The sequence below is a fragment of the Symphalangus syndactylus genome, chromosome 23, assembly GCF_028878055.3.
Source record: "Symphalangus syndactylus isolate Jambi chromosome 23, NHGRI_mSymSyn1-v2.1_pri, whole genome shotgun sequence".
Taxonomy (NCBI): domain Eukaryota; kingdom Metazoa; phylum Chordata; class Mammalia; order Primates; family Hylobatidae; genus Symphalangus; species Symphalangus syndactylus.
In genome coordinates, this window is record NC_072445.2 from 21,395,028 (window position 1) to 21,418,780 (window position 23,753).

Below are 23,753 nucleotides of genomic sequence, written 5' to 3' on the forward strand. Positions count from 1 at the left end.
ACAAAGCAGGAGATACTACAGTTGACACCACAGAAATACAAAAGATCATTCAAGGCTACTGTGAACTTTTTTCTGCGCATAAACTAGAAAACCTAGAGGAGATGGCTGAATTCCTGTAAAGATACAATCCTCCTTGATTAAATCAGAAAGAATTACATATGCTGAACAGAACAATAACAAGCAGCGAGGTTGAAATGGTAATTAAAAAATTACCACCACCAACAAAAAAGGTCCAGGACCAGACGAATTCACACCAGAATTCTACCAGACATTCAAATAATTGGTACCAATCCTGTTGACACTATTTCACAAGATAGAGAGAGGGAACCCTCCCTAAATCATTCTGTGAAGCTAGTATCATCCTAATACCAAGACCAGGAAAGGACATAACAAAAAAAGAAAACTACAGACCAATATCCCTGATGAATATAGATGCTAAAATCCTTAACAAAGTACTAGCTAACTGAATCCAACAACATATCAAAAAGATAATGCACCATGATCAAGTGGGTTTCATATCAGGGATGCAGGGATAGTTTAACATACGCAAGTCAGTAAATGCGATACGTCACATGAATTAAAAACAAAAATCACACGAGCATCTCAATAGATGCAGAAAAAAGCATTCGACAAAATCCAGCATTGCTTTATGATTAAAACTCTCAGCAAAATTGGCATATAAGGGACATACTTCAGTGTAATAAAAGCTGTCTATGCAAAACCACAGCCAACATAATACTGAATGGGGAAAAATTGAAAGCATTCCCTCTGAGAACTGGAACAAGACAAGGATGCCTGCTCTCACCACTCCTCTTCAACATAGTACTGGAAGTCCTAGCCAGAGCAGTTAGACAAGAGAAGGAAATAAAGGGCATCCAACTCGGTAAAGAGGAAGTCACACTGTCACTGTTTGCTGATGATATGATTGTTTACCTTGAAAACCCTAAAGACTCCTTCAGAAAGCTCCTAGAACTGATAAAAGAATTCAGCAAAGTTTCTGGGTACAAAATTAATGTACATAAATCAGTAGCTCTTTTATATACCAATAGCAGTCATGTGGAGAATCAAATCAAGAACTCAACGCCTTTTACAATAGCTGCAAAAAAAAAAAAAAAAAAAAAAAAAAGATGCTTAGGAATATACCTAACCAAGGAGTCAAAAGACCTCAACAAGAAAAACTACAAAACCCTGCTGAAAGAAATCATAGATGACAAAAACAAATGGAAACACATCTCACGGTCATGGACGGGTAGAATCAGTATTGTGAAAATGACCATACTACTAAAAGCAATCTACAGATGCAACAGAATTCCTATACATACCACCATCATTCTTCACAGAATTAAACAAAACAATTCTAAAATTCATATGGAACCAAAAAGAGCCTGCATAGCCAAAGCAGGACTAAGCAAAAAGAACAAATCTGGAGACCTCACATTACCTGATTTCAAATTATACTATAAGGCCATAGTTACCAAAACAGCATGGTACTGGTATAAAAATAGGCATATTGACCAATGGAACACAATAGAGAACCCAGAAATAAACCCAAATACTTACAGCTAACTGATCTTCAACAAAGCAAACAAAAACATAAAATGGGGAAAGGACATCCTTTTCAACAAATGGTGCTGGAATAATTGGCTAGCCACATGCAGGAGAATGAAACTGGATCCTCATCTCTCATCTTGTACAAAAATCAACTCAAAATGGATCAAGGACTTAAATCTAAGACCTGAAACTATAAAAATTCTTGAAGATAACATTGGAAAAACCCTTCTAGACATTGACTTTGGCAAGGATTTTGTGACCAAGAACCCAAAAACAAATGCACTAAAAACAGAGATAAATAGCTATGACCTAATTAAACTAAAGAGCTTTTGTATGGCAAAAGAAACAGTCAGCAGAGTAAACAGACCACAGAGTGAGAGAAAATCTTCACAATCTATACATCTGACAAAGGACTACTATCCAGAATCTACAATGAACTCAAACAAATTAGCAAGAAAAAAATCCCATCAAAAAGTGGGCTAAAGACACATATAGACAGTTCTCAAAAGAAGATATGCAATGGCCAACAAACATATGAAGACATGTTCAGCATCACCAATTATCAGGGAAATGCAAATCAAAACCACAATGTGATACCACCTTACTCCTGCAAGAATGACCATTAAAAAAAAAAAATAGATGTTGGTGTGAATGTGGTGAACAGGGAACAGTTCTGTACTTCCGGTGGGAATGTAAACTAGTACAGCCACTGTGGAAAACAGTGTGGAGATTCATTTGAGAACTAAAAGTAGAACTATCGCTTGATCCAGCAATCGCACTACAGTCCCAGAGGAAAAGAACTCATTATATAAAAAAGATACTTGCACACGCATGTTTATAGCAGCACAGTTCGCAATTGCAAAAATGTGGAACCAATCTTAATGCCCATGAATCAATGAGTGGATAAAGAAACTGTGGTGTGTATATATGTGCTGGAATACTACTCAGCCATAAAAAGGAATGATTTCATGGCATTCACAGCGACCTGGATAAGATTGGAGACTATTATGCTAAGTGAAGTAACTCAGGAATGAAAAACCAAACATCATATGTTCTCACTTGTAAGTGGGAGCTAAGCTATGAGGATGCAAAGGCACAAGAATGACACAGTGGACTTTGGGGCCTCGAGGGGAGTGGGTGGGAAGGGGATGAGGGATAAAAGACTGCAAATTGGGTACAGTGTATACTCCTCAGGTGATGGGTGCACCAGAATCTCACAAATCACCACTAAAGAACTTACTTATGTAACTTAACACCACCGGTTTCCCAATAACCTATGAAAATAAAAAAAAAGAAAAAATAATTTTTCACATCTCTGCTTTTATCATTTGAAGGAGTTATTAAAGTTTAATTTCACAGTTGAAGGTCATGTTTTCAACATGTATGTTTTGATATCATGTATTATAGCACAGATTGATTTTGTGTGAAAACACCTTGTAATGTAATTTATCACTAGTGTTATGTTTATACAAGCTTCGATTGTGTTTATACAAAAGGCTGTTCTATTTTATTTTCACTTGGTTGCAGTAATAATAGTTAACATTTCTTGAGCTTATGTTATGTTTGAAGCATTGTGCTGAGAGTTTCACATTTATTATATCCTTGAAAGTTTTAAAAAACCTAAGAAGATAGGTATTTTTATCCCCATTGTACATAGGAAGAGACTCAATTAAGGAAGATAAGTGGTGGCTGTTTTAGTTACTGTTTCTGCATACCAAGCCATCCCAAACTTGGTGGCAAAGAGTAACGGTTGTATTATGCCTATGAGTCAAGAATTCAGATGGGGTATAGCCCAAATGGCTTGTCTGGGGCCGTTAGCTGGAAAGATTCAATGGTGGGGTCTCTTGGAATAATAGGAAGCTTTTTTCACTCACATGTCTGGTGCCTAGAAACCTTGAAGACTGTAACTGCCAATTGGAGAGCCATTATGTTAGCCTTTCCATTTGGGTTGACTTTCTTACAGTATGGGCATCTCAAGGTCATCGGACTTATTATATGGCAGTTCACGGCTCTTAAGTGCAAGCATTTCAGCACATGTTAGCTTTATTGCCCTTTACAAACTAGCATCTGTTGGTTACAAGTGAGTCATAAGCCACTAAGATTTAAGGGGTAGGGAACAGAGACCACCACTTCTTGGTGGGAGGAGTGTCAAGGTCACAACTGTAGGATGAGAGATCTTCTTGCAGCCATCTAAGTCTGAATTTCAATCCTTGCAGTCTATTTCTTTTTTAATTTTTAAATTTTTTTATTTCAATAAGTTTTTGGGGAACAGGTGGTGTTTGATTAGATGAATACATTCTTTAGTGGTGATTCCTGAGATTTTGGTGCACCCATCACCTGAGCAGTGCACACTGTACCCAATGTGTAGTCTTTTATCCCTCGCCACCCCCATTCTTTCCCCCCAAGTCCCCAAAGTCCAATGTATCATTCATCATTGGACTCCAATGTATCATTCATCATTGGACGTCAAAGTCCAATGTATCCTTTGCATCCTCATAGCTTAGCTCCCCCAAAGAGTGAGAATATACGATGATTGGTTTTCCATTCCTGAGTTACTTCGCTTAGAATAATAGTCTCTAATTCCATCCATGTTGCTGCGAATGCCATTATTTTCTTCCTTTTTATGGCTGAGTAGTATTCCATGATATGTGTATATATATATATACACCACATTTTTTGAAAATTCACTTGTTGATTGATAGGCATTTGGGCTGGTTCTATATTTTTGCAATTGCAAATTGTCATGCAGTCTATTTTTGAGTTGTTTTTTTTTTTTTTTTTTACCACTGTACTACTCTGCCTCCTAAGAATTCTTTAACCCTAACTCCTCAGTTGTTGCCAATTGGGGTTCCAGGTATAGATAATAGACAGCTGATGTTTCTCTCCCTTTGTTGTATCTATTCTAGTTTGGTCTACATCTAGTTTGGATCACTTCCAGTTCTTTGGTGCTTCCTTAAGTCTGATAAAAATTCTGGTCACTTCATGCTTTACTGCCTTCCCTTTCTCCCTCAAACAGCTTGTATCCTAGCACCCATTTTGTATTTTAGCTATACCTTCCATGAATAAATCATTTATTTTTAAGTCACTATAGTTTTACTTTTATTCAGCCTTTAATATCACATTGTTTTTGTCATTTCCTTTTGGGGGGAGAGTTTTTTTTTTATTCTTTCAAGCCCTTTCTATTTGCTCCTAACAGCATTTTGTTCATATGTTATAGTACCTCTTACATTGTATTGTAGCCGTCTGCTTATTGTTTGTTTTTTTCTTTAAATGTTTTATTGAAGAACAGGGATTTCTCATATGCAAGTTTGAATCTTTTCCTAGTAGTTAACACCATGACTAACACATATTGGCTGTTAGATGACTAACTTAGTAAAAGGTTGCTTACCTTTTATGAGATGGAAAACAAAAATATTTTAAACAAGAAATAGATCTTTTTCTAGCTATATTGTGTGTAGTGCTGCTAAGTAAAATTTGACAGTGAATAGTTTACTCTTTTTTAAATTTTTTTTTTTTTGAGCTGGAGTCTCACTATGTTGCCCAGGGTGGAGAGCAGTGGCGCCATCTCAGCTCACTGCAACCTCTGCTTCCCGGGTTCAACTGATTCTCCTGCCTCAGCTTCCCATGTAGATGGGACTACAGGCCTGCACCACCATACCTGGCTAATTTGTTTTTTTTTTGTTTTTTTTTGTATTTTTAGTAGAGATGGGGTTTCACCATGTTGGCCAGGCTTGTCTCAAACTCCTGACCTCAGGTGATCTGCCTGCCTTGGCCTTCCAAAGTGCTGGGATTATAGGCATGAGCCAGTGAACCTGGCCTAAAAAATTGTTTTTAATCTGTGAGCACTCCTTAATATCCATATCAGAAACTATACATTTTTAAAGTTATTAAATATTAAATAATTTCATAGAAATTGAGTAATCTTATTGATAAGTGTAAATGTTTTTCTGAAGTGTTTGATTCATGAGGATATATCTGTTTGGAGGAAGGTGTTTAGTGGAGCTTGACATCTGGGTTTTTAAAAGTAGGAAATAATTATACTTAAGCTAAGAATCACTGTTCAAGTAATAGGTTTAGCAATTTTCTGTGCCATTTAGGAAGTTATGTTTATTTTCTTTTTTCTTTTTTTGAGACAGGGTCTCCTCTGTCACCCGGGCTGGAGTCCAGTGGCACAATTGGGCTCAGCCTCCCCAGTAGCTGGGACTACAAGCGCGAACCACCATACCCATCTAACTTTTTGTATTTTTTTTTAGAGATGGGATTTCACCACGTTGCCCAGGCTGGTCTCAAACTCCTGGTCAAGCAGTCTGCTTACCTTGGGCTCTCAAAGTGCTGGGATTACAGACCTGAGCCACCATGCCTGGCCAGGAAGTTACATTCTTAGAATCATCAAATTTTTTTCAAAGAAAAAATTTCCAAATACTTTAAATAATATACAAATCAATGCTTAGTAGTGTTTACAAGAGTGACATTCCAGAAGCTATGTACTTCTTGCTGCTAATACAGTATATATGGTTATCTGATACTTTCATGGAAAGTACTTCATAGATTGCGACTGATTGCAAATTCTCATTGTAAATGTTGCAAAGGGCTGTTGATGTATGATTAATCCCATATATGAGTAATATACTAAAATTTAATCCACTTTAAATATATTTTCTTCATTGTGTTTTAAATTTTAAAGGGTTTATTTCGTAGTGCTAATTTTGTGCCCATTTGCTTTTGCAGCTTAATTTTCCCATAGGGTGACGATTTTCACGTAACAGAAGTTGTTTTTACTTTTGAATTGTGAACTTTTTCAGGTAGAAGAAGGCTGGTGGAGTGGAACCCTGAATAACAAGTTGGGATTGTTTCCCTCAAATTTTGTGAAAGAATTAGAGATAACAGATGATGGTGAAACTCATGAAGCCCAGGACGATTCAGGTAGACTATTTTTTTTAATTTTTAATTGATTTAAATAAACTATATATCATCTAGCGTTTTATTTTGTATTTTTTGAAACTCTGTTCTTTCTTTTGAACTTTCAGTCAGCTTCAATTAGTCTACTTTAAAAAAGCAAATTATGATGGGGACATAAACCGAATTAAATATCTAGTCCAATAATTTAATATTTTTCTTTCTCCGATTTCTGCTTTAACGTTAAGTAAATCTTTAGTACCCTGAGTTTAAAATGATTCATCTTAGGTTATCTGATCTCTTCCTAGTAAAGATATATTTATATGCATTTTTGGTCTGCTGAGTTTGCAAATGGCCTGTTTAATACTTCAGAAATTTTAGAAATAAGAAACAACCTTACTTTTGTTATTTTCTGTATTCACGTGATGGATTTTGTTTATTCTGGGCAGCCAAATGTCACTTAGTTATTTTGTGATGTTACTTATTTAGAGACTCACCCACAAATTCTTCTTAATTTGCTCACCATTTAAGAGTATGATTGACAAAATTTTACCCCAAAGCTAGATTTAAATTTTGTTACTTTTAAGAATTGCTATAGGAATTAGGAGAGTTTTGTTTTGTTTTCCAAAAGAGGTCTTGAATTTACAAGTGGAAATGTAGGGATAAGAATATGTTTTTCTTGATGGAAATGTATATGTAGTGAGAATTTTCGGGGATTTGCATTAGCTAATACTATTTGGCAATTTTATGATTGGATGGATTTGTAGATATTAGGAGTAGATCATAACCTTAAGGTTGCCAGTATCATTGGTTTTTGTTTTTAGAACCGGCTTAATGCAAATATATATGAAAACTAAATATTAAAAATAATGAGATGAAGTTGTAAGATTGCTCAGACTGGTTATGTACTGAATACTTTTCATTGTGTCCCAATGCTACACTTATATGTTTTAATCTATCTTTACATACAAGATCATACTAAGCTGTTAGTCTTCTGTGATGGCAGAAACTATGTCTTGGTTGTCTTTGCTTAACTGTAGTTTTTTTGTTTGCAAAACAGGAATAATTTTTTTTTTAACTTGAAAGGGCTGTTTCGTGAATTGACAGGTAGTTTCTAAGCATAATGTTTGCAGCATCGTAGGTTGTTGTGAGCTATTAGTTTTTTGTTTTTTGGTTTTTTTTTGCTTTCTTTTATCAGTACTTTCAGTGTCTTACATACGGAAGAGTACAAATTTTGAAATTAAGTAGGAAAACATAAAGTTGGTATAGCAAATGGGTTTATAAACCTCAGTGCACTCAGTGGTAAGAGAATGCAATTTTTTTTTCCTTTTCTTTCTTTTTAAATTATACTTTAAGTTCCGGGATACATGTACTGAACGTGCAGGTTTGTTACATAGGTATACATGTGCCATGGTTGTTTGCACCTATTAACCTGTCATCTACATTAGGTATTTCTCCTAATGCTATCCTTCCCCTTGCCTGCCTGCCCCCCCCGCCCGCCCCCCGACAGGCCGCGGTGTGTGATGTTCCCTCCCTGTGCCCATATGTTCTTAATTGTTCACCTCCCATTTATGAGTGAGAACATGTGGTGTTTGGTTTTCTGTTCGTGAGAATGATGGTTTCCAGCTTCATTCATGACCCTGCAAAGGACATGAACCCATTCTTTTTTTTTTATTTTGTTTTTTGAGACAAAGTTTTACTCTTGTTGCCCAGGCAAGAGTGCAGTGATGCAATCTTGGCTCACCACAACCTCCCCCTCCCAGGTTCAAGCGATTCTTCTGCTTCAGCCTCCCAAGCAGCTGGGATTACAGGCATGTGCCACCATGCCCAGCTAATTTTTTGTATTTTTAGTAGAGACGGGGTTTCTCCATGTTGGTCAGGCTGGTCTTGAACCACCGACCTCAGGTGATCCGCCCACCTCGGCCTCCCAAAGTGCTGAGATTACAGGCAGGAGCCACTGTGCCCAGCTGAACTCATTCTTTTTTATGGCTGTATAGTATTCCATGATGTATATGTGCCACATTTTCTTTATCTAGTCTAACATCGATGGGCATTTGGGTTGGTTCCAAGTCTTTGCTATTGTAAATAGTGCTGCATTAAACATATGTGTGCATGTGTCTTTATAGTAGAATTATTTATAATCCTTTGGGTGTATACCCAGTAATGGGATTGCTGAGTCAAATGGTATTTCTAGTTCTAGATCCTTGAGGAATTGCAACACTGTCTTCCACAATGGTTGAACTAATTTACACTACCATGAACAGTGTACAAGCGTTCCCATTTCTCCACATCCTCTCCAGCATCTGTTGTTTCCTGACTTTTTAATGATCACCATTCTAACTGGCATGAGATGGTAGCTCATCGTGATTTTGATTTGCATTTCTCTGATGGCCAGTGATGATGGGCTTTTTTTCATAGGTTTGTTGGCTGCATAAATGTCTTCTTTTGAAAAGTGTCTGTTCATAGCCTTTGCCCACCTTTTGATGGTTTTTTTTTTCTTGTAAATATGTTTAAGTTCTTTGTAGATTCTGGATATTAGCTCTTTGTCAGATGGATAGATTGCAAAAATTTTCTCCCATTCTGTAGGTTGCCTGTTGACTCTGATGATAGTTTCTTTTGCTGTGCCGAAGCTCTTTAGTTTAATTAGATCCCATTTGTCAATTTTGGCTTTTGTTGCCATTGCTTTTGGTGTTTTAGTCATGAAGTCTTTGCCCATGCCTATGTCCTGAATGGTATTGCCTAGGTTTTCTTCTAGGGTTTTTATGGTTTTAGGTCTTACGTTTAAATCTCTAATCCATCTTGAGTTAATTTTTGTATAAGGTATAAGGAAGGGGTCCAGTTTCAGTTTTCTGTATACGGCTAGCCAGTTTTTCCAACAACATTTGTTAAATAGGGAATCCTTTCCTCATTGCTTGTTTTTGTCAGGTTTGTCAAAGATGAGGTGGTTGTAGGTGTGTAGTATTATTTCTGAGGCCTCTGTTCTGTTCCATTGGTCTATATATCTGTTTTGGTACCAGACCATGCTGTTTTGGTGACTGTAGCCTTGTAGTATAGTTTGAAGTCAGGTAGCATGATGTCTCCAGCTTTGTTCTTTTTGCTTAGGATTGTCTTGGCAATGTGGGCTCTTTTTTGGTTCCATATGAAATATAAAGTAGTTTTTTTCTAATTCTGTGAAGAAAGTCAGTGGTAGCTTGATGGGAATAGCATCAAATCTATAAATTACTTTGGGCAGTATGGCCATTTTCATGATGTTGATTATTCCTATCCATTAGCATGGAATGTTTTTCCATTTGTTTGGATCCTCTCTTATTTCCTTGAGCAGCGGTTTGTGGTTCTCCTTGAAGAGGTCCTTCACATCCCTTGTAAGTTGTATTCCTAGGTATTTTATTCCCTTTTTAGCCATTGTGAATGGGAGTTTGCTCATGATTTGGCTCTCTGTCTTTTATTGGTGTATAGGAATGCTTGTGATTTTTGCTCTTTGATTTTGTTTCCTGAGACGTTGCTGAAGTTGCTTATCAGCTTAAGGAGATTTTGGGCTGAGATGATGGCGTTTTCTAAATATACAATCATGTCATCTGCAAACAGATAATTTGACTTCCTTTCTTCCTATTTGAATTCCCTTTCTTTCTCTTACCTGATTGCCCTGGCCAGAACTTCCAATACTATGTTGAATAGGAGTGATGAGAGAGGGCATCCTTGTCTTGTGCCAGTTTTCAAAGGGAATGCTTCCAGCTTTTGCCCATTCAGTATGATAATGGCTATGACTTTGTCATAAATAGCTCTTATTATTTTGAGATATGTTCCATCAATACCTAGTTTGTTGAGTTTTTTTAGCATGAAGCAGTGTTGAATTTTATCGAAGGCCTTTTCTGCATCTATTGAGATAATTATGCAGTTTTTGTCATTGATTCTGTTTGTGTGATGGATTATGTTTATTGATTTGCATATGTTGAACCAGCCTTGCATCCCAGGGATGAAGCCGACTTCATCGTGGTGGATAAGCTTTTTAATGTGCTGCTGGATTTGGTTTGCCAGTATTTTATTGAGGATTTTCGCATTGATGTTCATCAGGGATATTGGCCTGAAATTTTCTTTTTTTTGTTGTGTCTGTGCCAAGTTTTGGTATCAGGATGATGCTGGCATCATAAAATGAGTTACGGAGGAGTCCTTTTGTTGTTGTTGTTTGGAATAGTTTCAGAAGGAATGGTACCAGCTCATCTTTGTACCTCTGGTAGAATTCGGCCGTGAATCCGTCTAGACCTGAGCTTTTTTTTGGTTGGTAGGCTATTAATTACTGCCTCAATTTTAAAACTTGTTATTGGTCTATTCAGGGATTTGGCTTCTTCCTGTTTTAGTCTTGGGAAGGTTTATGTGTCCAGGAATTTATCCATTTCTTCTATATTTTCTAGCCTATTTGCGTAGAGGTGTTTATAGTATTCTCTGATGGTAGTTTGTGTTTCTGTGGGATCAGTGGTGATCTCCCCTTTATCATTTTTTATCATGTCTATTTGATTCTTCTCTCTTTTCTTTATTCATCTGGCTAACGGTCTGTTTCGTGCAATTTTTTTTTTTTTTTTTAAACAGGCAGGGTTTCACTTTGTTGCCGAGGCTGGTGTGTAGTAGCATGATCATAGCTCACTACAGCTTAACCTCCTGAGCTCAAGCGATCCTTCTGCCTCAGCCTCCCAATTAGCTGGGACTGTAGGTATGCATCATGATGCACAGCTAATTAAAAACATTTTTTTTTAAGAGATGGGGCCTCACTATGTTGCCCAGGCAGGTTTTGGACTCTTGGCTTCAAGCAGTTCCTCCACCTCAGCCTCCCAAAGTGCTGGGATTACAGATGTGAGCCACATCTGGCCAAGAAAATTAATTTTAGAGAAAAAAGTCAGATAATATTTTAAAATTTAATAGGTGATTGTATTAAACATAATTGATAAAAGATTTCTAGAAATCATTAAGATTATTACTAAAGTTAATGTGCTGTGTTTCTCATTTCACCATTTTAGACTTTATTAAGCTTCCTGACACTTTTGTCTTCATCCATAATTATGGTTTGTTTGTACATGAATGATTCATGCAGCTTTTCCCCACCTAATTCTTGCATGGAGCCTGCAGAAGAGCCAGGCTTTTGCTGTGGTAGAAAAGAGCATGAAGCGATAGAGCAAGTTCATAAAAATCTAGATATAGAGCTAGAAAGTCCTAGTACAACCCCCTCATTTTATAGTAGAGAAACCTAAGTCATGATTTACATATTATTTTATATATTTATTTTTGTTAGAATCAGGACTTCTAAGAGTTTGGGTTTTTGGATCCCATTCCTCTGTACATTTCCATACTATTATATTACTCATCTCTGGGTCCATCCTTCTAACTCCAGTACAGTGATTTATTTTGAAACTTTTTTTTTAACTTGGAGAAAAATTATAAAAATAAAAGACCTCTCTTAGATCCTTTACCCTGATTTACGAATTTTTAACATTTTACCCCATTTGCTAATTTATCATTCACCTTCTATCTAGATATCTGTATTTTATCTTTATTCTTTAGTATTTCAATGTGTATTTCCCAAGAATAAAGTTAGTCTCTTATGTAACTACATTATAGTTATCAAAATCAAGACATTTAATATTGATAATATTGTTTATTCTGTAATCTCCATACACATTTTTATTATTATTCCAGCATGTTCTTTATAGCTGTTTTTTTCCTCCCAGTCCTGAAAAGGATTATACATGGAATTTATTTCCAGTGTTTCTTAAATCTGTAATAGTCTTCTAGCCTTTTTCTGTTTTTTGTTTTCTTGACATTGACATTTTTGAAGAGTTTAGGCCGATTATTTTGTGGAATGGCCCCAGTTTGTTTGTTTGTTTGTTTGTCTTTTTCCCCCGATCCCTCATGATTAGATTCAGATTATATTTTATTGGCAGGACTATGGAGTGACGATGTCTTACGTAATATTTGGAGGCACATGGTGTCCATGTCTTTTTTTATTGGGGATGTTAAATTTGATTAAAATTTAATCATGAATTTAGTTACAGCTCTGCTGCCACTGTACTTTTACTGTTTTTCTTTTTATAATAAGTGTTTCATGGAGAGATACTTTGAGACTATGTAAATATGCTTGCTATTCCTCATCAGACTTTCACTCAACAGTTTTAGCATCATGGATAAATTTTACCCAAATAGTTGTTACTATGATGGTTACCAAAAATGGTGATTTTTCTAGTACCATCATCCCCTCTATGTGTATTACTTAATATTTTACTCTAAAGACAAACTTTTATCTTTCTCCAGTTTATGTATTTATCAGTGTGGACTCATCAGAGGATTCTGTTTTATTCATTAGGTATCAGTCTATTACCAGTATTATTTATTTTGATAACTCTATGATTTGGCTAGTGAGAGTTGCTTCAAGGTAACTTCTGTGACTTTTTAAAAAAATCAACTTTATTGGAGATACAATGTATATACAGTAATTGTGTCCCTTTAAAATATACAATCTGATGAGTTTGACAGATGTATAAATCCATGAAAACACGTACAGAACATTTCCATCACCCCCAAAATATTGCTCATGCTTTTTGCAGTCCATTTCTTTTTCTGCCCTTAGTCCTAGGCAATCATAGATCTGGTTTGTCATTATGGATTAGTTTGCAATATTATCTCATTTTGACATGTCTCCATCATTTTCTGTGAACTTCCTTACTCTGTGATATAAGATATTCCAAGTTCATTTTGAACCTTCCCTACCCTAGTCTTGGAATCAGCTACCTATCAAGGCAAACTTTTTTTTTTTTTTAAGAGAGGAACAGTGTTTGGGCATCAAGATCTGGGTAGAGGTGTGGTCATTGCTACTGGGGTAATGTTTCTGAGCCTGCTTAGTGGATTAAGCTGGAAAATACTTACACACACATACAATCCCATACCTCTACCCATATGTCTTGATCATTCATCTGGTTATCCATCTTTACTAGTACCTCTAATTCCAATTTAATACCAGAAGGCATATTTTCATCTCTAATGATTTTATTTCTAAGGCCATTGACCATAGGAATGTATGAAATGAGTAATTGAATTTGCTTTACTTTTATTTATTTATTTATTTATTTATTTATTTATTTATTTATTTTTTGAGGTGGAGTCTTGCTCTGTCGCCCAGGCTGGAGTGCAGTGGCGCAATCTCGGCTCACTGCAACCTCCGCCTGCCGGGTTCACGCCATTCTCCTGCCTCAGCCTCCCAAGTAGGTGCCCGCCACCACACCCAGCTAATCTTTTGTATTTTTAGTAGATACAGGGTTTCACCATGTTAGCCAATATGGTCTCAGTCTCCTGACCTCGTGATCCGCCCACCTCGGCCTCCTAAAGTGCTGGGATTACAGGCGTGAGCAACCGCACCCGGCCGAGTTTGCTTTACTTCTAAGGAAATTTAATTTTTCTTCCAAGTTTTAGTTATCTAAACATCACAAGCTACAATTATGTTGCCTTGTTCATTTGCTTTTTAGTATAAAAGCCATCTAATATTAGGCTTGAAAGGATGAATGCTCAGAAAGCAATATTATAATTCACGGTTTATCAATAAATTGTGAGTATAGAAAAACCAACATGAATTTAGTTTCTAAAAGATTGATGTAGAAGACACCTCTTGGAATTTTAGAAAGTGACAGGAAAAAATGTTACTTTACATAGTCATAAAATACCAGTAATTGTTCTACAAAGTAGACAGTATATAACAGATCTAATAATGAGAGCTAGGAATAATGAGATTGTGAGGAAAAATTGCTGATATAATACCAGACTTTCGGGTCAGAGTTTTCAGTTAATTATAGTAATCATTTTTAAGTTTTAAAGTGAAGACATAAATTAGTTTGATGGCTCTTTGCCTTCCACCAACAAGTCTTGCATAAGCAAAGGCTTGGATGTGTTGAAGATTTGGCTTCACCTGAACCCACTGCTGTGGTAGAAGAGGGTATTGTTGCTGGAGATGTAATGGTTGTTAGTACTGCCACTGCTTTATGGGAGGTTCTGAAGACCACCCTCATGCACAATAGCCTAGCAGTGAAATTTGTGAAGCTGGCCAAGCCTTAGACAAGTGGCAAGCTCATGTTTGTGTGCTTGCATCCAACTGTGACGAGCCTTTGTATGTCAAGTGGGTGGAGGCCCTTTGTGCTGAACACCAAATCAACCTAATGAAGGTTGATGACAACAGGCAACTATAGGGGAATGGGTAGACCTCTGTAAAATTGACAGAGAGAGAAAACCCTGTAAAGAAATTGGTTGTGGTTGGGTAGTAGTTAAGGACTATGGCAAAGAATCTCAGGCCCAGTATGTCATCGAAGAGTCCTTCAAATGCAAGAAATGAACACATAAAACTTTGTATCCCATTTAAAAAATTAGTTTGATGAATAGTTTGAACTCTGCTATAATTTTTAGAATAAACATGTGACCAAAGGAAGAAGTGGAAGCTATTTTAAAAAGTGAACATTTCTTAACCTTTGTTCTGATTTTTCAGTTCTGATTTTCTGAGCATATGTAATCCCTCTGTAGTCCAGAGGTGCAAGGATCACATCTCTAGGGGGAAGACAAATGCGAAGTAAGTATGCTAGTAGAATAAAATGACTTGCATTACTTTAGGTAGGTATAGAAAATGTTGGAGGAAGATATTTCTAAATGTAATACTTTGTTTGCCACTACATTTTGCTTAATATGCAAATTTTCATCTCAGAAATGTCACAGGAAACATTAGAAAATATAATCTGCAACTCTTTAATCCTTGAAGAGGCAGGGAAAAAGGAGGATGGCTTTTAAAGCTTCTGTCCAAAATTGACGTATCATTTCCACTAACATTGTATTTGGCGGTTATGGTCATGCATGCGTAAGTGCAGCAGGGTGGGGATATGTAATTTTCTTATAAGGAGGGATCCCAAACATTTGTGTACAGTATTATGCTCTACCATGTATTTATTGTGGATCACCTTTAAAGAATCCCTTTCTTTAAAGCTCATTAGACTTTCAAAGGAGTTCAAATTTACTCTTACATTAGTTTGCAGCTCTCTGTAAGTGCTACATACTATACGTGCTACAAAGTAATGAAAAAAGTGTGAGCTCCTTGGCTATTTAATGTGACTTGGGATGCCCAGTTGCCTCTCATTTTCTCTATTATTTCTTTTCTCTTCCACTATTTCTTTTCTCTTTAACTTAGCAATAAACTTGTAAAAATTCTAAATTTTTCTAAGGCTCTTTAATGAATTAAATGAAAATATTAACGAAAATAGTTCCAGTTGTTTAATTTAGTTTCAGTTGTTTTAATAGTTTCAGTTTTCTTTAATGCAGATGCTGATTGTATTGAAAGATAGAAAAATCATTGAGGTAGGAATCAGTGCAGAAGGAATCATACCAACTAGATGTACTTTCACTATTCTATGTTACATTTATTTGAGAGTGCTCAATAACAATTCTGAAGTCAGAACTTACGTTTAAGGGTGTGTAAAAACCATTAGAGAACATGCATAAGTACCAAAAACACCTGGCTTAAATTTAATGGGGCATTCATCACTTAGCAAACTGTCTGCTGAGTTACTTCTGATGCACATTAGTATTTCTTAGGGTTCACAGGTATTGGATCATTTGATATCTACTTTTAACGTTAAAATTTGGTGTAAATTAAAGCATATGAGTGAAATGATCTCTGTGATGCCATATAAAACTGAGCCTTTAAAATATTTACAACTTAAAGTTTGTATGGGACCACCAGCACAAGAGATCTAATTTATATTTGAGTTTAGTTCATTACTTTTATAATTATAAAATACTTTGAACATTTTCTTATGCTATTCAGCTTGATTTGGATTTTAGTAACTGTGCAGAATTTGATCTGTTAGAAATACCCTTCCTTCTTTGTTTAACCCTTTTACAATAACTGTTCATTCTAAATGTGGAGCTTTGTGATTATGGGGTGGAAAGTCAGTGGTTGAAGTACACTATAATTTTTTTTCTTTCCCCAACTCTAAATTTTACGCAAGTTTCTGCATATTGTTGTGAATGCCAGGAAGTGAGCATTATATAAGGAGTAACTATTTAAAATTTTCCTGTGTCCTAACAAAGTGTAACAGCCTCTGTCCATAATTGGTGTTTTGACAATCTTTTCAGTCAGTAAAATAATTATGTTCCTCGTAGCTGTTAGAAAAATTATAGTAGAATGTACATTGTGTTTTTTTTTTTTTTTTGCTTTCAGTATTGGAATGTCATATCCACTATATTTGATTATATCATATAGTTTCTCCTCACAGTCTTTTAAATTTAATAGGGTTCTCCTCCTCCTCCCTCCCTTTCCCTTTTTCCTCCATCCTCTCTTAGTAATAATGGGATGATGTTCTTGGTTTGACCAGTTAAACCCTATTACTGCTAAGTAGATAATTCTGACTCTTAATAATATGTGGACAATTGGACAATATTGAGTCTTCACAGATAATTTATTTTTAGATCCTCAGTTTTCATTGAAGAAGTGTAGGATAAAAGTTTTAAGAATGCCACCATTATGTTTTCTATAGGAATGTGGTGAATTAATCATCTATTCTGTTACTGAGTGGTTTCTATATAAAAGTCCAAGATAAAATTTCTTTTAGTATTCAGTCTCAGAGAAAGCATTGCTTCGCTAGGAAAGTGTTATGTTTCGGTTTTGTAATGTCTCCTTTTTAATTTTGTCAAATATACTTAACCCTTCTTATTTAGAGTGTCTTTTTGTCAACATACAGATTCCACTTATTTGCTAAATAGGAATGTGTTTTCAAATTTTCCCCTTATTTTATGAAACCAGTGACTGTATATACTTGTTTTTTCCACCCTTTTCTAAAAGTCTTCCACATTAAACCTCTTTAAGAACCTCCATTTAGATGTCTAATAGGCATCTTAAACCTAAGATGCCCAAAATTGATCCTCTGCCTTTTTTTTCCTGCTCCATGTAATCTTCCCCATCTGAGTTAAGGACAAATTCATCCTTCTTTTACTCAGGCCAAAATTCTTAGATTTCTCTTGTACTCTTCTTTTTAACCTCGCGCCCTACCATGATTCATTAGCAGATTTTGTCAAAAAATGTTTAGAATCTATTTTCTTTTTACCACCTTCACTGCTGCTATCCTGGTGTAAGTTATCTTTTGCTGTATAATTACCATAGCCTATATGCCATTTCCTACTTACTGAATAGTCTGGTAGCCAGTAGTGATCACCCTCCAGTAGCTTTGCATTTCACTTAGACTAAAAGCCAGAATCTTTTAAAATGGCTACAAATCCCTCTATGATCTGGCATCCCCATATCCCTGCCTCCACCTTTCTTACCTCATCTCTTATTTAACTTTCTCCTTTGTTCACATTGGTCACCTTAGGCTTCTTAAGGATGTTAGGAACATTCCTCCCTCACAGCCTTTGTGCTTGTTGTATACCTTTGTCCAGAATGCTCTTCTTCAAGATGTCCTGATGGCTACTTTTCTGATTCAGGATTCTCGCAGAAACCACCTTATCAGTGAGGCCCTTACTGACAGCTCTGTATAAAACAGCAGAAAGTCTCCATTATCCACTTTTTAATTCTCTTCCCTTTTTTTTAACGTTTCAAAGAAGAATTTGTTGCTATTGCTTATTAAGCTTATTGTCTGTCTACCTGCTCATTAGAATATATGTATTTGTTTACTCATTGTCTAGAATGGTCTCTGATATGTTGACGCTCAGTGAAACAATAAATAGTTTTTTTGTGGTATATATAGAACTTTTCAAACACTTTTGTCAAGTGAAATCCTCTTGAGTTTTTGTTGTTGTTGTTGTTGTTTTGTTTTTTGCTTTAAGTTCTGGGATACATATGCAGAACATGCAGGTTTGTTACATAGGTATAAGTGTGCCATGGTGGTTTGCTGCACCTATCGACCCGTCCTCTGAGTTCCCCCTTCCCCCGCTCCTCACCTCTCAACAGGTCCTGGTGTGTGTTTCCCTACCTGTGTCCATGTATTCTCATTGTTCAACTCCCACTTATGAGTGAGAACATGCAGTGTTTGGTTTTCTGTTCCTGTGTTAGTTTGCTGAGGATGATGGCTTCCAGCGTCATCCATGTCCCTGCAGAGGATATGATCTCATTCCTTTTTATGGCTGCATAGTATTCCATAGTGTATATGTACCACATTTTCTTTATCCAGTCTGTCATTGATGGGCATTTAGATTGGTTCCATGACTGCGATATTGTAAATAGTGCTGCTGTAAACATATGCATGCATGTGTCTTTATAACAGAATAAATCCTCTTAACTTTTAAGAGGATTAGTGTCACTCCCATTTTAAGGGTCAAGAAATGGAAACTCCTGAGATTATTTAACTACTGAGTGGTAAAATCATCATTAGAGTTTTGTTTTTCTGATTTCCCAGTTTTTTTTTTTAACTTTACTATGCTATTTAACATATGGAATATGGAAATTTGGTGGTTTTTCAATATTGTAGTCCATTTGTTTGCTGCTATCTTCACCTAATTTTCTTTTAGGTATGCTTATAGAACTATCTTTTCATGTACTTTCATCTCTTTGAGAGTTGTGAGTAGTAATATGTGCGTATACTAGCATTTCTCATGAAGGCAGTGTATTCCAAAATCTGAAATTTAAAAGTCAAAGCCACTAAAGGGAAATTCTAGATATAAATACAACTGTTTAGTTAATTCAGCATTCATATATTTATTCACTCAATATATTGAGTGCCTTTTGTTAAGTACAAGGTCCTGGGAATACAGTGATCAGCAACATAGGCATGATTTCCCTCCCTTGTTTGAAGCTTTTGTTCCATTGGGAAAGAAAAGATGATTTAAAAAATGATTGTAATTTAGCAGGAGAAATATTTGTTACAGGAAAGGGTGCAATAAATGTATATAAGAGGGCTAGTCCATACTTGGCAAGCTGTGAAGGAATGTGCCTTAGAAGAAGTGATAGATTGAGATCCCGAAATGGCTAGGAAATTTCTAAGCAAGTTTGTGGCAGAGGGTGAGGAAAAGCATAGCATTTGCAAGATCCTGAAAGAGATTTAATTCAGAGGCATTATAGAGTATATAATTAGATGTGGTGAATGTTGAGCCTGGAGAAATTATTGGGTCAGACATAAGAAAACATTACAAAAATGTTAATCAAATCACAGAGAAGCCATAGAACGAAATGATGAGATTGTTTTTCAGATAAATTGGTGGCAGTATGGAGAGTGAATTGCAGTGTGGAGAGTAGATTGGAGAAGAGACTGAGCTGCTAACACCAGTTGAGAATGTTTTGATAATGAGGTAGAATTAGCCTAAACTAAAGGAATGCTGTGGGGATGGAGAGACCTGTAGAATAGGAGCTATATAAGTGATAGCACAAAGAACAGGACCTAGTGATAATGTTATTTGGGGGATGACCAAAAAAGAGGAGCCAACTGCTACCAGGTTTTTGGCTTTGTAGGATGGAGATGTCATTTGCAGAGATAGGGTATTGGGAGATGATGATGTATCATTAAAATAGATGCCTAGATATTGAAAATAGGCAGTACTAATTGGTAGGTTAATTATTTTTGGATCATTGAAAATTACCAACTTTTACTACCATGTTGGCTATTCACTTTTGGAGATGTTAAATTTGAGGCTTGTAGGGATGTGAGAGCATCCAAGTGAAGATATTTGGTAGTCAGTTGTCTATGGGTCTGAATCCTTAGAAAAATTCGGGTGTCTGTGCAAAACTGGGGCTTGATAGTACTTTAGGTGGTATAAGAAACAATGGGTAGGCTGGGCGCGGTGGCTTACACCTGTAATCCCAGCCCTTTGGGAGGCTGAGGTGGGTGGATCACAAGGTCAGGAGTTCGAGACCAGCATAGCCCACAACTTGAAACCCTGTCTCTACTAAAAAATACAAAAAAATTTAGCTGGGCGTGGTGGCGTGCACCTGTAATCGCAGCTACTTGGGAGGCTGAGGCAGGAGATTCACTTCAACCTGGGAGGCGGAGGTTGCAGTGAGCTGAGATTGTGCCATTGCACTCCAGCCTGGGTGACAGAGTGAGACTCTGTCTCAAATAAATAAATAAATAAATAAATAAATAAATAAATAAAAGAAACAGTGGATTTAGATTAGATGACCTAGGGAGAATATACAGAGTGGGGGAAAAAAAAAACAAAAAACAAAACAAAACAAAACAAAAACAAAACAAAAACTAAAGACCCTGGGATGGAATCCTGTGTAGTGACATTTAAGGAATGGACTGAGGAAGATTAACTGAAAAGACCAAGAAAGCACAAAAGGAGAGAGCCAGAAAGAAACCTATGAATGTGTGGTAGTCAGTCAAGGGCGGAGAGTTATTCAGGGAGGCAGGGCAGTAGTGTCAGATATTACTTGGGAGGTCATTAAGGACCTAGACAAGAGCAGTTTTGAGGTGATTAGGGCAGAAGCCAAATTAAAGAAGAAAGGAGGTTAGGCAGTGGAGAGAGTAAGTATAAGGCAGTTGCAGCATTTGATGACAACATATATTCAAGATTGTTTTTGTTCTTTTTCTTAAAAAGGAAAAGTGTTGATCATCTTGACATACTAATGGCTGACAAGTAGGAGAGCAGTTGAAGATGGAAACTCACAAGAATGGTGGTTATCAGCACAATAGAATTTATCCAGAAGGTGGAGGAAATGGATTTCACATTATGGCTGTTATGATTAGTCTCCATTTATTGGAGATAGATCAGAGTTAGTAGGCTTACTGGTAGGAAGCTGAGGAAGATATTTCTGACTTTTGATGTCTTCTATAGAAAAGGAATAATGTTACGAATAAGTTGCAAAGTGGTGAGGTCAGAATTTTGAGGAGATGAAGAGGTTCCAGCAGGGATTCTTAAATGTTTGTGCCATTTATCCCTCTAGGCTTTACTGGGCAACTAGATGGATTCATCACACAAAACATTTAAGAAACCCTGATGGATTGTTCTTCAAGAGTTCCAGTCTCTTACAGGTAGAAAAAGTTCGTTTTCTTAGGAGGAGTCGGCTGAAGTTTTGTTTGATTATTCAGGTTCTGGAATAGAAGAAAGTGCTCATTGCTAATGGGACACAGGATCCTGGGGAAATGGTTGTATACCTCGTGTGCCTAAGATAGTAGATAGAAATTTGTTGGTCTGCAGCCTAGTCACCAGGAGTCAAGGTGTTATACAGTTTACCTTGCGGTCTGTAATCATATATTAGTATTCACCTTATACTCCTCCTGGTGAGCAGCTTTGCAAGGAAACTTGTTCTGGAGTTTTGATGCCCTTACTGGTAGTATGTTATGGATCTTTCTAAGTTATCGTTAACAGCCAGACCTTCTTTCTATGTGTACTTTTTAGGAACTATGCAATATTGATTGATTTTAAGTCCAGTTAAAACACCCACACCCACACCTGCATGATCGACTTACAAAATCCTTGAGAATAATGGTGAAAGATGACTTTAATGGTGAACTTGGATTGATTCTATTAAATGCTTTTTATTTTCATCAGGTTTCTATTTTTTTTTTAAGCTTTCAGTGCAGTTCACATGTGGTTTCTTGTTTCTGTTTTTCTCCAAACAAGTAATTGCATTTTGCAGTTCTTTTAAGTCACTTTATACGAAGATACAAGCCATCAAGTAGCTTTTGCTATAGAGATTTAATGAAGAAGGAGGAAGGAGGGTTTAGGCTCAATAGACAGATGTGCTGTTTGTTTTATTACTGATAGCAACACACATAAAATGCAGATGATTTTCTTCAAGCATAGCAATTCAAGGACAATCGGATGGGTAAAGTATATGGGTATTAAAATGTTAGAAGTACCGTATAGATAAGGTTACTGTTTTGTCTCATTATGGCACCTCCTGCATGCCCTTTTTCCTCCTCCTTTTTCCTTTCTCCTTGCTCCTTACCCTCTTTCTTCTTTCCAGTGGCTGTTTTCCCTTTTATACTTTACTGCTTCTTTGTGATCAATGCTCTCTCTTACTTATGGTTCTCAGTGATACATCTTTTAAACTTTTAAAAAAATAATGGACACTGAGCCAGGCACTGTTTAAAGCACTTTACAGGAATAAATTAGTTTACTTCTCATAGCAATCCTGTGAAGTTCCCCATTTTACAGGCGAAGAGATTGGGCAAATATAATGGAGGGGGCAAGATAGGAATCAGGAAGATTCGACCCTAGAGTTCATATACTTTACCGCTATACCAGGCTGCCTTATAACCATTGATTTAATAGCAAACGTGGTAGTAAAATTTGGTATTTTTCATTTAGCCAAAAATAGCCTATCATTTAGTACTGGATATTTTTTTGATATCTAGTCATCTATTTTAATGATACATATTTTAATGACTCTAATAAAGGTTACAGTCACTAAATCCAAACCCCCTTCCCTGCCTTTTTTTGTTTTATGACCTTAATCAAATACTCAAACTGTGAAAATTGTACTTTAGAATAATCTCTTAAAGTTGTCTTTATTAATATATGATTTATTAATACCATGGATAGTTTCATTTTAAAAATGCCTGTTAGATATGCACCTCATATACTAATCTATATCAGAATATTGCTTTGTCCAACAGGCTGGTTATTGGAGGTATATATTAAACTATATAGAATACACTTCTGGCAATGCAGGAGCAAGACAGTATGGAATTCACTTTTCCACCATACAAGCTTGAGAATTGGAGAAAATATAGGAAGCAAATTTTTCCAGAAAGTAGACTGCACAGGACTGGTATTCCTGAGAAAAGGGGAAAAAACAAGAGGGAAGGAGAGCTCTACCATTGTCCTAGGTTTCTGCCAGGAGCTAATTTCTGAACTGCATTACAAAGAAGGGGGACCTAACCACAGCAGAAGGCTATGGTTTTGTTGAGGATTGATCAAAATTCAGGGAAACAAAGGCAGTTAGAATTTTGTGTTGCTGAACACCTGAAGCGAGAGCTATATATAGAGAGCGCACCAGAACTGTTCTTGGGTGTTGTTTTGAGGGTTTAGCTGAGCACCAGTCTGTGAATGCATACAGTGAAACCCCAGAGACTGAACATGAGCAGCTTGTGAAGAAAGAGCAATTACTAGGGGTTAATATGAGCAATTTCTGGTATGCTTATACAAGGCCGAGAATTGAGTTCTTTCTCTCCAGATTTCAGAGCTTTTATTGACTACATGGGCAATTCAGTAGAGAGGTGAAGTGGGGCTAAATTAGCCTTAGAATGGAGTTTGCTCTAATCCTACCCTAAAAAAGCTTCACACTAATGTGCAAATAACTTACCAGCTTGCCAGAAAAAAAAATTAAAAATTTGCCAGCACTCTTTAAAGTAGAA

The 23,753-nt window shown here is 36.4% G+C and overlaps 1 protein-coding gene and 1 pseudogene across 2 annotated transcripts in view; both read left to right on the forward strand.

The window, feature by feature from the left end:
• The window catches only part of CD2AP (CD2 associated protein), a 163,115-nt gene that overhangs the window by 76,907 nt on the left and 62,455 nt on the right, over positions 1-23,753 (forward strand). For both annotated transcript variants that reach the window (XM_055264843.2, XM_055264844.2), the window contains exon 5: positions 6,354-6,474. In XM_055264843.2, coding sequence (XP_055120818.1) covers positions 6,354-6,474 — 121 coding nt within the window. The remainder of the gene's footprint in view (positions 1-6,353; positions 6,475-23,753) is intronic.
• On the forward strand, positions 14,323-15,359 carry LOC129473762 (small ribosomal subunit protein eS12-like; annotated as a pseudogene).